This window comes from Idiotropiscis lumnitzeri, chromosome 16 (assembly GCF_059441095.1).
Source record: "Idiotropiscis lumnitzeri isolate Australia: NSW breed Sydney's pygmy pipehorse chromosome 16, RoL_Ilum_1.0, whole genome shotgun sequence".
NCBI lineage: Eukaryota > Metazoa > Chordata > Actinopteri > Syngnathiformes > Syngnathidae > Idiotropiscis > Idiotropiscis lumnitzeri.
In genome coordinates, this window is record NC_142406.1 from 8212480 (window position 1) to 8229173 (window position 16694).

At 38.6% G+C, this 16694-nt stretch overlaps 1 protein-coding gene across 1 annotated transcript in view; it reads right to left on the reverse strand.

Moving 5' to 3' along the window:
• Nucleotides 1-10497: 10497 nt before the first annotated feature.
• Nucleotides 10498-16694, reverse strand: part of gatad2b (GATA zinc finger domain containing 2B) — a 42025-nt gene continuing 35828 nt past the window's right edge. Inside the window, exons 8-11 of the mRNA XM_088319157.1 lie at nt 16273-16475; nt 16032-16139; nt 14589-14796; nt 10498-13639 (exon numbers count right to left, since the gene is read on the reverse strand). Coding sequence (XP_088175283.1) covers nt 13503-13639; nt 14589-14796; nt 16032-16139; nt 16273-16475 — 656 coding nt within the window. The 3' untranslated portion in view covers nt 10498-13502. The remainder of the gene's footprint in view (nt 13640-14588; nt 14797-16031; nt 16140-16272; nt 16476-16694) is intronic.

Here is a 16694-nt window from a genome sequence, read left to right on the forward strand (position 1 = left end):
ACACTATTGCATGTTGAACATTTAACGCTTTCGTAGACGCGTTAACACCGGGTAGTGTGAATGTATATTGACACTTTAGAAGTGTAAAAATGAACACCCGGAGTGTTGAATTAATTTAATTATCAGATTTGCGGTATACCTTAAGGAAGTTTGCGTGATTATTTTGTTGCATTTACACCGTCCCCGTTTTTGTGTGGTCCCATTTGGTTCCCAACCGGATGTCAAATATTCCTTGATGCAGAAATGCATTTGTACGCCATACAGAACACAGCTGTTCTAATACTTTTGAACAGTAATATACTTTAGAAATTACATGAGGAAAATGAGATTGGACCTAATTAACTTTGGGAGTTGATGAAATTACCGAAGCTTCAGTCATGTCGCTTTTCCAGTTTCTCAGGTCTTCATGCGTTTGGCATGTGCTCACCGTGCTGTTGTGCTCATGTGACTTTAATGAGAATAAGTTTGATAAAAAATGGATTGATGCATACTGTACCACAATTTGCCTTGAGTTTTTAAAATGAATAAATTTGTCGAAAAAAAAAGAAAAACCCCACAACAAAAACACAATACTGTAACGAAAAAATAAGATTCATTTTCTGATTTGGTAACAGTACATTAAAAATAAATTGGGCAAATATGCTGTCACATGTAATTATTTCTCTCATGTTCAGAAAGCTTCTCTTCCCTTTTGGGCATGCGCAGAAAAAAAAACAACAAAACACAATGGCAGTATATATTCTCAAAATCAATTTTCAAGAGGTTGTTTTGCGCAGATCAACGCAGCGCTGATTTTGAACATGTGCATACTTGCAGGCAGCACACTCCTGTCAACAGAGGGAGTGCAAAATGTCCCGCTGTACCTTCCACCAACAGACTGCAAAAACAAGTTTCACCTTGCAAAAAGAACAACCTCCACTTGACCTCAGTGCTTGCCCCCGCCCCCAAACCACTCTGCCATTTGTGTCATTGATGTCACTATGCTGGCTGTACATGTCAACATACACAAGCAATTTTTCCATACAGGTTTTTTGTCTGCAGGCTGGAATTTGAAACTAAAATATGTCATATTGCAATGATTATTGTCTTTGTAAAACCTATATACTGTACCAGATTTCATTGAAGAGAACTTTTAGGTGAAATAGATACATTTGATTGCTTGAAAATGTGTTGACAGGAGATTACATGCAGCAGCAAAGATTGATTTTTGGTAAACAGAAAAAAAAACAAACGGTCAATTAAATCATCGGTTCGTACAAATTCCAAATGAAAATATCGGAGTTTTCACCGTGTTAGCAGAAATTATGTTATAAAACTGTTCAGTCAGAATAAAAAAAAAAAAAAAAAAAATCAGGAAAAAATTGTCAGCTTTTAAAAGAGCTAACATCGGCCAGTTAATCGATTTGGATTATCAATCAAATAAATCATAACAGAGAAAATCGGCTGATTTTTTTGTCTATTCTTGAGGGGGAATGTTTAAACATTGTTCATTTTGTCTTATATTGCAAAATGTTAAAAAATAAAAATCAGGAAAAATTTGTCAGCTTTTAGAAGAGCTAATATCAGACGATTAATCGATCCGGATACACAATAAAATAATAACGTTGAGAAAATCTGCTTTTTTTTTTTTTAATTCATTTTTGAAGGGGAATGTTTCAACGTTCTTATTTTTGTCTTGTATTGCAAAATGTTAAAAAATAAAAATCAGGAAAAAATTGTCAGCCTTTTAAAGAGTTAACATCAGCCGATTAATCGATCCAGATAAACAAAATAAATCATCACAGAGAGAAAATCGGCCGATTTTTTTTTTGTCTATTTTTGAAGGGGAATGTTTAAACCTTATTTTTGTCTCATATTGCAAAATGTTAAAAAATTAAAATCAAGAAAAAAAATTGGCATCTTTTAAAAGAGCTAATATCAGTTGATTAATCGATCCGGATGCACAATAAAATAAATAACCGTAGAACTTCATGTTCCAAGCCACACCTTCTTGTAACACATTGTTCCACGGTAACCTTATTCTCAGAACCAAAGTCCAGACACAGTATTGCATAATGTCTTTGTCTCACAGGCAGATGTATGCAAGTATGTGTTTTTCCCAAATGGCCGTGGGTAATTTACAAAAATGATACAAAACAATGTTAAGTAAACCAAAGTGAAGCCTAAGATAGGCCAGAATCTGTTGAACCTCACACGCAAATGCAAACCTCGACATTTTCAGCTTGTTGGCCCTTTCTGAAGGACTTGAGTGTTTCTACAAAACAGTGTTATGTTGTTCAAGTTGTGCGCCATTTCCTCTCCCTGGAGTCAGGTGTCTCGTTACTGTTACAAGGTGTCAGCTGTGAATAGGGAGCAGGTGTGTCACATAAGGGGTAATTGCGCTCACACTATTGCTTTGAGGATCTGAAAAACATTTTTTTGCTCTACTTGTAGAGAGCTAAAGATTGCCAACACCGTGAAACTGTAATTAGTTTTTTAAGACGTGTTCCACTCAGATCAGCTTGACAATAGGAGATGAGAGCAAGTGCTCATTTTCATAGCCAGAGTTTGACTTTGGCAAATAAACACATTACAAAAATAATACCTCCTTTTTATTCTCATTAAAACTAATGACATTTAAAAAAAATATTTATAAGTCTGGGATGGATTAATAAAATGTCCATTCATTCATTTTCTGGAATACATAAATTTATGATTTTCTCACACAGATCCAATAATATTGGTTATTTTTCGGTTTATAATACGAAGCTGCGTGCCGAATGGCTCACTTTGTGACTCATGCAGAAGCCAAAATATGAAGAAAAAATAATATTATAAGCAGCTCGCAGTATGATGCAGGGCTTCTGCACACTTAATTAAAAATATTTTCTTAGTTTAATAGCCTACCTCTCTGACAAAGTCAGTCAAAAACTATCCTTCTAAAAAAAAGTGTTTTTGTATCTACTGTGGATTGAATAGGAATGTGGTGTTAGTCCATCCCCGTTGGATAAGATGACTATTTTGTTGTATTTTGTAGCAAAGTTAATACACTTTAGGGATACTTTGTCTCAACAGTATTTATGTTCGTATTCTACTGAGGCTGACATCCAATGAAGTGTTGCTGGCGTGAACAGAAATAGTTGCTGACAACAGCACAAGTGTGTGTTACACGTCTTCTCTGAATAAGCTGATGTCAGCTCAAAAATGGAAGTGTTTAATGTTGCTGTTTCCTGAAAAGGACAACTGTTGGGTTTTCTGCAGCGATTCTGGAGGACTATTTAGCGCAGACATTAGCCAATTTGGTTCGACACCAAATCGCATTGCGGCACCAGCAGATGCCAGAATTTTGTCAAACAGATACAGGAAATACATTTTTCATCCATCCCTTTTTTAACACTTGACCTCAATGATGACTGGTCAACCGCAATGCCAGCCGGGGGAGGACATGCAAACTCCACATATAAAACAAAATTAAAATCCCATATTGGTTGATCTCAAACTCATTTTTGTTGTGGGCCACATAGTAGTTGTAGATTGACAGCAAACCCATATAATTTGTTGAAATTGTTTACATTTATGCCTCATATTATCACATATACACAAGAAATTGAAAATTATTTTTTAAAGGGTGATTCGTAACGAAACAGATTTTGCAACTCATTTCCTCTGAGTGTTGTTAAAAGACAATTTGCAATTTTGGACTTCTACCAAGACACGTGAAGTCGACGCACGTGACTTCTCTTTGTGGGCCACATACAATGAAGTGATGAGCCCAATATGGCCCCCGGAGCTTGAGTTTGACACCAGGGCCGTATAATAGTAGTTGCACGGCTTTGGCTTATCATCTCAGAGTAAATTACCGCCACAGGGCCTCACTTATCAAAACTGCTCGATTGTGGAGCTTGTGGGCAGAATTAGAGATGATTTGAGAATTGTTTCTGAGATGTACATAAAGTTGCAAAGCTGAGTCGGTTTTGATCATTTTTTTTTTAATCATTGTATTCCACAGGAGAATTGTATTCAATGATGAAAGAAAGCTTTTGAAATAGCCTAGAATCTTAATATACATTGCATTAGATTATTTTATATTAATTCCAAGATTCTACCCAAGTAACTATCCATTCAAAGCATGGAAAATATTGATACTACAATGATTAAAATGCGGAAAGCCCGATTTAGAATATGATGGTTGTGTTCTGAGTCAAGCACACCACAAACAAAGAGACCATGTGTTTTTGGGATGACAACAAACTGCAATGAAAACAATAACAAGTCATGACTTCCACTCACAATGGCACAATCACTTCATTTCTTTCACAAGCAGTCAACTGCAACGAAAGAGGCGAGGCCAAGGGTGATAACACATTGAAATTCCACACAGATGAGGACGACCATATTCTTGGAAAGTTGGAACATGTTGGCCTGCGGGCCAATCTGCGGATGAACAAATATTTTAAGCAAGCAAAAACAAGAGAGGAAAGGGATGTTGAATTCCATTCCATAATGTGTAAGTATGTATGTTCTGGTAACAACAGTCATCATGCTGTTACTTCCATCCCAGTCCATTATGTGGACTATTAATAACGCTCTCAATTTAGAAATACTGAGAAGCAATGAGCAACTTGATCAGTCCAACATTACAGTACACTGTACATCTGTCTCGATCATGCTGCGCGGTTTCCCTCAAGTCTGCCACCTGGCGGCGCTTAACGGAATTGAAGGTCTTTTAAGCGTAAATTTTTAAAAGCGTATTTCTCCACCTCTCATCTCATTATAATGAATATCGAACGTCAAAACAAACCGTCTATTGTTTTCTGTTTTGATAATTATTTTCACTGCCGCCGTTTTGACACAGTGAAACATAATTAGTGAGTAATTGCTACCATTGACGTCACTAAGCCTTGCACCTGGAATTATGGTTACTGCACGCTTCTGTTCAAACATAAAAGAAGAGTCTCTTTCAAAATAAAAGGCTTTGAAGAATAAGAAATTGCGTAATAATTTTGTTACATTAAGGTTGACCATGTCCAGGTATTAATTCATTTTTAAATATAATAAAATCACTTCTTTGGACATTTAAACATATGTTTAGTTTGAAAATTTTATCAAATATATTTATTTCTATCACAACTTTTCCCCTAAGACTTGTGTGCCCATAACAATGCGACTTGAGACTTTCAACTTTGTAACTTTTTTTAATTGTAACTTTGCAGATTTTTTGCCTTCACATTGTAGCTTGTCTCATGATAGCATTAAAGATTTTCTCCACCCCCCATGGGATACTGTGTGTTTTTTTTTTTTCAAGTTTTGTAATCTTAATTTATCAACTCCCTAATTCTTGGAGCAAACAATGTTTTTGGTGAAACAGTTTGGCCTTGGAGAGGTCTTTGCTTTACTGCTCATTCTCGTGTCACTAAAAACATCTCATGACTTCTCAAGTTAAGTGAATATGAGTGAAAGTGTCATAAAACAAAAAAAATGGTGCCAATGGGACTTTTAAGTCACACTTGGAAGCAAATTGTTTCAACCTTTATTAAACATAGCTTGCAAGATAAATATTACAAAGTTATTTCCTCCAAAATTAGCTTATTTTTTCAATTAATGCATAATTGTCAATCAACTGGCAGTATTCAAACAGCATTATTTTCATTGACTTTTTTTTGAAGACCGTTAAATATCAAGTATGTGCAAAAGGTCAGGATTGATGTAAGCAAACAAACAACAGAAAAAAAGGACGTACATTAGCCTCTGCTCCATTTTGTTTGTGTCTTGCCTCCCCAGATGTTTTGCAGCAATAAAATATGATCCAAATGCTTGCAAGAGGATTCAAAATCAAATGCTTTCCCTGCACGAGCAATGGCAATACCAGAGAAAGCCAATTGCTGGTGTTGGCGGTAAAAGTGAATGTGGGTTTTAAACTCGGGTCAAGAATGTGAAAAAAACAGAAACTGGTTCTGCTGGAAGTAGCAGAAACCCCTTGCGTGGTTGGCTATGATGCAAACTTCTGCATGCAAGTGAACACAATTTCTTGTATTCTAAAAAAAAAAAAGTTCAGTCAAAAATAACCCAAATTGGGTCAAGCCCAACATTCTGGGTTCTTTATTTAACCCGAAAAATTGGGTAATTTTTTTACCTAACTGTTGACTCCAAAACAGTCAGGCCAAAAATAATGCAAATTCGACCAAAAAGCAACTGACCCAACTTCAAAAGAATAATCAACAAAACAACCCAAAATTGATAACCCACAAAACAACCCAACATTGACCCAATTTTTTGACCCAACTGCTTATCGAGGGTAAGCTTTAGCAACACTATTTCAAGCCAGCAGGTTTATATTAGGGTGCTTTGGCACATTAACTAAAAAATCTTGACACATTTTTGCCCTTTGAAGGAAATTTGTTTGCTGTTTTGTGTTTTATTAAATGGATAAAAACAGACAGCAAAATTAAAATACTTTGAGCATTTTCTTATGTTCTCGATCACAATAAATGGTGTCCTAAAGCACTTGCGGATAATTGGTGTGTATTTTTTTTTTTAGACAGCAAACTGCTTAATAGAAGACAATACAATAAAATAGTACCAATTTGTTATTGCATCAGGTTCAGTAATTGTGGGAAAAGCAACATTTGCATTCAAATCAAATTCATAAAGACATTTGCCTGATACACGGACATGCAGGAGTGCTCAAAGATAAACACCAATTGTCGTAAAGAGCCCAAAACGCACCATTCATGTCTTGAAATGACCCGTTAGCTCTGTACGACTGTCGTCCAAGTTAACAAGCAATTTAGTATGAAACAAACTTATTTCAAGTATTGCCACCCCAACAAGAAAAAAAAAACAAGAACAGCGTGCACTTTCCTGCAAACTGGAATTAAAAAAAAAAAAAATAAAAAAAATCAAATGCATCCAGGGAGTCCATTTTAAGAAGCAGAGGAAAAATTGGGAGGAAAATAAAAAGAATCCCAAACATTTTGCACATTTGTTACACAATAATACACAGTGATCACAAAACGAAATGACAAGCTTCACAATATTCATGGCTTTTTGTTTGCTTTTCTACACAATATACAACCATTTAATTTTTTTTTTCAGTACAAGGGAGGAAAATGCTTATGTACAATAAGTCATTATTACTTCAAACCTAGCAAATATCGTGTCATTTATCTCATAGTCAATACATTTGTTTATTTTTTTTTTAAACTGCAATAGAAATGAAAGATAACTCAGAAGAGGAATTCAGTCGGCAGAAAGAAAAAGACTTTTTGAGGGAAAATAAATGACATTCAAAATAATCTGCAGTCAAAATACAAAGGTGTGGATGCAAACAGAGAAAGACAGAGAGAGAGAGAGAGAGAGAGAGAGACAGGAGCTTTTTTTTCAGTATTAATTTTAGCTTGGCAGCAAAAAGGAGATGCATGACAATTTTAAAACCAAATGCCGAGCAGTACTTAAAAAATAAAAAATCACCCCGACATAAAAAAAGTAAAATAAAACAATTGTCTAAATATATCTGGAAAACTGTTTGGATAAAGGGAAAATTGATTCATTTTGTTTGACTAGTGAATTAAAATGGATTTTCTCCTAGCTTTTCTTTTTAGGTAGTTTCAGAGTCTTGGCCTAATACTTTCCTCCCGCTCAAATGCTGTGACCCAGTCACGGCCTGGATTGTTCAAGCATCATCTTCGTCATTATCACCATGATCATCAACCCCGCTCGCGTTACAATTTGACTGGAGAAACACTCACTAAGCTACTGGCAGCCAAAATGATGCATGGAGAATGATGTAGTTGTGCAGAAGATAGGGATGGGCATAATGACGGATTGATCAAAAAATCAAGAATTATGTGGATTGATGATTAATCTCGTCTTGAAGCAATGGCTGAAAAATGGAGTGCAATACTTGGGTGCAACCAGCAGAGGCAATGTTGATTAGGTCTCAACAAATTTGTGGTCTGAAGAAGAACATGACGGTTATGAGTGCCTTTAAATTTCAAAACAAAAATGAAAAATGGGACAATAAATGAATTTAAAATAGTCGTATTTTCCTTTCTATTTTTTTCCATGGAAAAAAAATTCCAAATGAGGGTTCAAAAAGACATTTGATCAAGTGCCCATCCATAGACGCTATTGCACTAAAAATCACTTTTGTTGGCTCAAAACAAACATATTAAGTTAGCCCAACATTAATTTTATTTGTGTGTTCATCAAACAAAATATAAATGCACAGAACAGACTAACATTAAAAACGACGAGTAGGGAAAGAGGTGAGCTTGGTTGTTAGCTTAGCTTCAACCGCTAGATTTCGCCAACACGTGAATGTGAGCTGCGCTCGTATAAAAAGTAGCTGCATGATTGTGGGCCGCTGCATAAACTCGTTAAAAACTATGTGCTGTGGCTTACAGTCTTCCAAATTAGAGTCAACAATAAACGAGATCTTTAGAACAATAGTTTGAAAGTACTGTTTAGTATTAAGTTATCTTAAATGTTGCTAGCTTAAAAAAAGGTGGCATATCTTGCGAGGCTGCTTATAATATTTCAATTTAGCTTCAACAAGAATAAATTAGTTCTTCAGAACAATAGTTTGGATGTCTCATTTTATTATTTAGCTTAGCTTAGCATTTGGCTGAGAGTTGGTTAAAATGCTAGTTAGCTGTTAAAATGGAAGGTGGCTACGTGACTGAAGTGCGTCATACACTCGCCAAAACTAAGTGCTGTGGGTTATATAGCTCTAAAAAGAACACCATCATTTTCTTTTCCTTGAAAGTATTGTTTTCCCATTTGGCTTAGCTAAATCAACTGAGTTGCAAACTCAAATGAAAGGTGACTTTGTGACGGTGGAGCACGGCACACACTCATCAAGACTACTTGCTGTTGCTTTAAGCCTTCCAAAATAGCTTCAATGAGAATACATGAGTTCTTTAGAACAATAACTTTAAAGTATTGTTTTACTATTTAGCTTAGCTAAATCTGCTAACACTCAGCTATGAGTTGCTAGCTCAAATAAAAAGGTGGCTACATGACCGTGGAGCATTGCATAAACTTAAAACAAAACAAAGTGCTCCGAGTTAAATTCTTCCTATTTAGATTAAACAAGAACTATTTAGCGCTTTATAAAAGTATTCGTTTACATTTTAGCTTAGCTTAATCCGGTAGCATTCGGACAAAAGGCCTGTCAGGTGCTGCCTCCACTCATCAAATTAAGTGCTTTTAGTTGTTCATTAGAACGACTTACAAAGTATTGTTTTACTATTTACGTAGCTACCAGCCTATCGACGCCACATGGCTAACGAAAGGATTAACGCGAAATGATGCAAACAATCATTGACATACCAATCATACTCAGTATGTAAGTTTAGAACGAGTTCAACAAGTACCACTGAGTGTGGTTGGGAAGCTCAATTTAAAGATGAGTTGTGACAGCATAGACTGTGTATGTCAAGAAAGGATCCCCCCAAAAAAACACTCACGAAACAACAAAAACAACTTGATGCATCTCAATTTGCTTACAAAAAAAGCTAGTGGAATTTGGCCCGGTCCGGAAATGTGAACGCAACACAGACGAAAGACATGCGAATAAAATGTCACCACTTTCCACGCATCCTTTACTCGGCAACTTTTGGTCTGACGAGTAAATTGCCGGTGTGAATGCTCAGTGCGCCAACCGTGACGCATCATTTTCATTTTCAGTACAGAATGACAAAACCGATTACGAGTGTGAACGCAGCTCAAGTACGTGTTCAAAAGAAACCAACTGTGAGTTAAGCGACATTTCTCACATTTCATCGGTTTCGTTCGTCACAAGCGATGGCGATCAGTCAGTGCAACGTAATATCATGATGCCGTGAACTGAAAATAATGGAGGACATCCAGCATCTCTTCTTAGTGTAGATCTGTGTTCTAATCCGCCCCGCAAAAAAAATACAAAATTAAAAACAAAAATGTGCGTACCGTTCATAATCGAGGTATACTGCTTGATGGAAACTAGGCCTCCCTCACCGTATTCCCTGAAGCAAGGTCAGCAAGTCAACGAGCTAACTATTCCACTCACTTGTAACATTACAAGTTCAGTTTTTTCAAACAAACCCGTGTTCCTTTCCCCACTATAAACCGGCCTCTTTCTGCTTGGATTTATTAACGGGCTCTCGCCTAATAGAATCAAGTTCTATACACATTTCTTGGTCAAACATTAGCTATCAACTGGATCCAAAATTCTTCGACCTCTTGCTTTCGCACCCCACTGAGAACTCAACAAATTCTTCCACCTCCTTCAAAAATCGTATTCCAGGAATAATACTGCACTTTGTCTGAACACTGATTGTAATGCTACTATACACGAGGTTATAGCTGCTCCATTTCGAGAGCACATTATATTCATAAAATTCGGACAGAAGAGTTTCAACAGTAACTCCCAAAACCTGCAGATCAAGTAAGTATGCAAGGAACCAACAACATGCTTAACACATTCCAAGAACATTCTGTAGATGGTATCGTTGGTCTGAAAGGATTGTTAAAAAAAATAAAAAAGTTCAGGTTTGAAGAGTTTAAAGATGTAAACTAAGGGATAGCCTGCTGGGTGTGTGCACGCAGCAGGCACGCCTTTGCGGAAACACCTCCGAAAGTTGCGCCAACTGGTCCTGTCTTGAAGAAACTAATTTCCTAATTCACACGGTCTCGCCCTTAGGCTTAGGCAATAATGCAAAAATATGAACCTTTTAGGCAACGTTGGATCACTAAAACGCAAGGGAATTTTAAAGTGAAATTCACTCTCTCTCTCTCTTTGTACAGCATTTTTGAATTATTTGATAGCGAGGAATCATGGAATAAGGTCAGATTAAAAAATGTAAAAAATTGGGACGCCGGTGTGCATTTTCCAATTTTGCGTCTTTCATTTTCATTCTTTAAAGGGGAAGTCAACCCCAAAAATGTTTTGACAAGAATATTTTCTATGCAGGCCCATTAGTTGAAACATGACATTCTGATTAATATTCAGTTTGCGGAATATGAGTTAAGCAGTAAAATCCACCCGTTTTTCGTCATCTCATGGGGCAGGCATTTTGTCACTTCTGTCCACTGAAAATGACATCACAATCGCTCAGGGCTCAGCTAACGACCAAAGGTGGCTCAGCGTCAGAAAACAGGTGAGCCGTGTTTGGTCATTACCTGAGCAACTGTGATGAAGAAGTGACAAAATGGCCGTCCCCCCTGAGATGGCAAAAAAAAAAAAATCTTAATTAATTGCAAATAATTTTTCCCCTTTAAATGCAGCTTCTGAACGACAGCTGATTTTGGGATAGATATTTTATCTCATGATATCGACTAACTTGCCTGTTTGAAAAATGTGGAAGCAACAAAATGAAAAAAAAAAACCAGCACCAAATTAGTTGCTATGTTGCTTCGGCTTGCTGGGTACGAAACAAGCTCAGCTGCATCTCAATGATGTTGACGGCGTATGGAGATGGATTTGAACATGTAAAAATGAAGACTTAAACCTATGAGAAAAATGTTGGTGATTTGTTCCTGAAATGATCCCCCCGTTAATGTAACCTGGCCAGTTATGCTCCCTTTCCCCAAAATGACCTACTAACGACTATAACTCGCAATTGATGCATTGCACCCCAAAAATTTGCTTAAGACCGTAAATTTCGACTTGGATGTATACATTTAAGTGAGTGTACTCATGCTTCTACCTTAGTCTAATAGCTTCCTCGTAGGCTGGGTCAACCACACCGCAACAGGGAGCAGCGGCATGCAAACTTGAGGTCCAACATTCCGAGAGCAACGCCGCCAAAGAACATTAGAAGTAAACCATAAAACCTGTGACTCTCTGATAGGCCCTAAGCCAGCTTCCAGACCTTTAGAGACTCTTAATTGTAACATTCTTTTCCTCTTTTTTTTTTTTTTTTTTGTAAAAAAAAAAAAAACACGTTTTTTTTTTTTTTTCCAATTGGAAATATGCAAAGTGCTCCTCTGGAGTGAGGCAACTTGTGCGCACAACATGCACACAATGATTGATCCATGTCTCTCCCATAAAAGATATAATCCACATCCTTTGTTTTCTCCCTCTGATGCTAGGTATCTATACATAATCCTTACAGATTTTTTGTTTTTTTTTTTGTTTTTAGCTTTGCTGATTATTATCGTCTCCCGAAGGCAAATACCTCTCAGGTCCGCCAACGTTTCAAGAGGAGACGCCGCAAAAAAGAAAAGGGGGCGGGGGCTAATGGGGCCGGGGGAAGGTTTGGGGTGGCGGGCGGGGAGGGGGGCTAAGAATCCGAAAATATAATCCCAAACATAACAGCTAAAAACCAGAATTCAAGGTTTGTAAGTACAGAATCTGGTTTGGGTGCACAAAATGTGCTTCCGCCTTCGAGGGCGGAGTCCGTTTCACATTGAAAGAACATGTGATGTGAAAGACGAGCTGCTGGGTAGAAAGGGTCCAGTCTGTGCATAACCAAAGGTAGTTAAGGGAGGATGGAAGCAGGAGGATCATCACATCCGCTTTTTGTTAAAGCCTCGTTCCTCCTTCCGAATCCTGGATGTGTTGTCGGTGATGTCGTGTGGTGGAGTTGCAAAGATCCCGAAACCTGACAGCTCTCTCCTCCTCTGGAGGGTGCATTGTTCTGCCGGAGCTGCGTCGCTCAGTCCCGATGCGTAGAACTACTGTCCCGTGTACATCCATTACGTAAGAGGGGGGGGGGGGGATATCTGGAGTGGACCTCGGAAATGAGGAAAGCGGTGATGCTTGATGTCGGGAAGGGTGGGGTTGGTTAATGGCAGGAGCCGAAGAGCAAAGGAAAATGTTTGATCGCATCGGGATTCTCTTTCCGAGATGCCAGCAACCGTTCTGTCAGCCATCGTTCATTAGCATTAATAGTGGAGGCAATTTCAAACTTGGGATGCCCTTAATTGTGTCACTTTGATGAGATGATGACAATGCGGATGCTCTGTCCTCAGTGTCATGTGCCCGGACCAGTATTCTCCATTTTGAAACTGCCATATAGAGCATTTCCTGCGAAGCTTGAAAGTTGCATAGTAACCAGAAAGCGCCCTGTTGATCTTCTGTTACTAGCAATACTCCAATCTGAGTTTTATATATGAGAGGAGCAATTAAAAAAAAAAAAAATCCTATATGATTAAAAAGTCTAACGTGAGCCTACAATGATTTAACCGTCACTTCCTTATGTAAAGGAATGACAGCAGAGAAACATAAAATGATACTTAAAAATATAACAAGTAATAGTAACGGAGGCAAAAAAAAAAAAGGTAGTTGCATTTAGAAGTGCGATAATGGGAATTACAATTACGAACAATGCTAATTAAATTTGAGATGTGTCGACATTTTATTGTCTTTGCGTGACTTGAAGGGTTTTTTGAATGGGGCAGTTTAAGGTAGGCACATGGACAGGCACTGCATGCGATGGGTGGGGCCTCGGGGCGAAAATTTTGGCTGATCGTGGAGTGCTTCGATGTGGTGTCGGACAACGGAGTGTCTTCAGATGGGCCGCAGGGATTTTCAGGGCTCATTTCTGTCCGGTGATGGACTGCGATATGGATCGGGGTGGGATCATGTCCAACAGGTACTCTCGCTGCCGGTCTGCTAAGCTGGAGCTCTTATGGGCGCCGACTGCCGCTGGGTTCAGATAGGCGATATTTAACCCTGTGGTGAGACGACAGACAGAAAAATTCATGTACAACATACTGAATCCAAAACAAGCTTTCTTTAACTAAAATCATGCTGTACTACATAGTGTGTTTAATATTAGCGACAATTAACATCTTGACGTGAGTCAAGAGTCCGATGTAACGGAGCGAAGCCGGTCACGTTTCAAAATAAAATATTGTAACGAATTGGGTTATTTTTGCTGAGCCATGTTATTTCCAAGTTTTCCGAAGACATGACGCAACTCGCGGGACGGGAGCGGTGTGCGAGTGAGCGTGAGTGAGTGAGTGGTCTCTTGACTGAAACCGGTTGTTGCTCTGTTGTCGGCATCATCTTGTAATAAAAGGGAGATAACTAAATTAACGCATGACGTTGTATCTTTGGGAGACATTACAATATTTTCAACCTTAATTAAGAAATAAACCGGAAGTACTGCAAGTTTTAAAAAAAATTTTTTTTTTAACTTTCATCTGCAAGGCGGTGTCCAAAGTGGCCCGTGGACCAGTACCGGGCCGCAGCCCAGTGGTTGGAGACCACTGGGCCAGAAGACTATAAAATATTAAGCCACAAAAAAAGTCTAAGCAATTGTAACACGTGCATATCTTGCACAGCTTCATAAAATGCCCCCCCCCAAAAAAAGGCTACACACCTATGGGGCAAATGTCAGGCTTTTGTGATATAAAAATTTGAACCTTTTCCACCATTAATATTACATATAACATCCATCCATCCATTTTCTGTAGCGCTTCTGTCACATATAACATGTACAACTCAATTAAAATTACCTGCACTCTTTTCAAGAGAGGGAGTCAAATTTTCAAATTGCATAAGTGTGCACACCCACTTCACTAATTCACTACGGGTTGTATTTAAATGCAAGTAAATGTTATTTCTATGAATTCTGCGGGAGCTAAACAGCAACAAGGCCAAGAAGCGATGAAGGTACCTGGGATGTTGTAAATCTGGCGACGGCTATCATGCTGCAGTCTGCTGCTGCTACTGCTGCCGCCTCCGCTGCTGCCACAGTGCTTTGCACCGCTCATCCCCATGAGGCTGCTGGCCACCGACAGCTGGGAGGCCTGGGCGAAGTTAGACAGGACACCCCGCGCAGAATTGGACAAACCTCTCTGCATGGAAGCCTGAGGTTGAGGAGCCTGGATTGGAAAAGGAAGTGGTTGTTTTGGAAACAGTCGCATTAACTAACTCAGGTTTGTTTAAAATGGATAAAGCCACCTACTTGGGTGTCCTCGGCATTAGACTATAACTAGGGCTGTCAAAATTAAAGTGTTAACTCTAAAAATGTTTAACTCAGTTTGATTGACTTCAAAATTAATTTGCATACTTTGCAAATATTGTACTATATTAGCTGTACATCCTTAGCACATCATTTCAGAATAAAACAGTCACCGTGCTCGAGTTAACACTGGGCCTTGCAAATCAACACTAATGGAGTGTTGGTGCTAGTGGGCACTTTAGAGAATGTTTCGAATAAAAATGCCTGAAAAGATGTCTCCGTTTAGATCGTATTCAAGAATCAAAAAAATCTATTTGAACTGTCTATTGGATTAAATATACTTTATATTTGGTGATTTTTGCATTCATTCCAAGTTATTACTCAAGTAAATACCATTTATAAGCTTCACATAAAATAGAAGTTGAAAAATGTGATTAATCGCAATTAATCATGGATTTCTTTTGTAATTAGTTAAAAAAAAATGTAGAAAAGTGAGTTTAAATGGTGCTAAAACACCAACTTTGCTGTTCGAGGCTTGACTATGACATGACTTGCTCAGGTGAGTATGTAGCATAGTAGACCGCCTGCTCCATTGCCTCGGGCTTTACGATGACAAACAGTATCGTAACACGCTGCTTTGACTTGCTCAGGTGAGTTTCAGCCGGAATAAACCGCCAGCTCCTGAGTCCTCGGGGTTATCGTGACTAACAGTAATACAACACGAGACGCAACTTGCTCAAGTGAGTACAAACCGGACAAAACCAGACGTTCCATTGACGCCGACGTGGCAGATGGTATGACTAGCAAAGCTCGTTCTGCATGTTCTCATTCACGTGCACGAACGGAAGATGAAAGACAGCCCTTTTGAAAGGGAAATTATGATCCTGAGCGGCTGAAGTTGTTCCATTAAGCAGTCCAAAAATCTGACAAATGTTTTAAACATTTTAATTACTTAGATGGGCTAAGTGCCCTTTTTCCATTCACCCAATCCAATAATAAAGTGCTTAAAAAAATACCCACATATGAGCAAGTGTGATGCAACTGTCTCCCCCAAAAAAGCTGTGAGGTTATTATTTGCAATCATCACAAAACAATTGACCTACCATCATTTAGCTCAAAGCACAAATTGTTGACAACGTTTTAGAAGCTGCGTACCTGGCGCAGAGCATGATGTCGGATCAGTGAGTCAGTCTTGGAGGCGTTGGGGCCGCTCGGGGCCGAGCTGGGCGAGAGGGCCGCCTGTTGCAGCCTCTGTTCGATCTCCTGAAATGGAAGCGCCATGTCAAATTCAGTGGTAGTCAAACGCCGTTAGCATTAGCATTAGCATTGGCAACAAGCTGTCATAATGTAATGTCATGAGACGGCTTTGTTGTTCCACGGCCGCTTCGATGCTGACCTGCTCTTGTTGGAGGGCCTTCACGAAGGCATTCTTCAGCCTGTTAGTGTGCTCTGCCTTGAGAGCCTTTTTCTGATTGGACATCATGCACTGCTCGCACAGGATTCGCCCACTCTTCTCCTGCTTCCAGTGGGGGGTGAAATCAGTTCTGCATTGGGCGCAGAAAAAAGGCTCCATGCGGGAAAGCGTTCCTCGCAGTTTACCTGTGGATCAAAATCGAGAATCGTTATTTCTCAACTTTCATTAATCACACATGGTAATGTTCATCTTGAATATTTATAAACTGACTTGACCAAATTGGCTTCTCGCATATATCAGTAAATGGACCTACGTAGTAAAAAGTAGAGCACTTCAGAAAGAAATATTTAAAATATTTAAGCATTGCTTTTTTTTTTTTTTTTTTTGTGAAGGGTGGGCTGGAT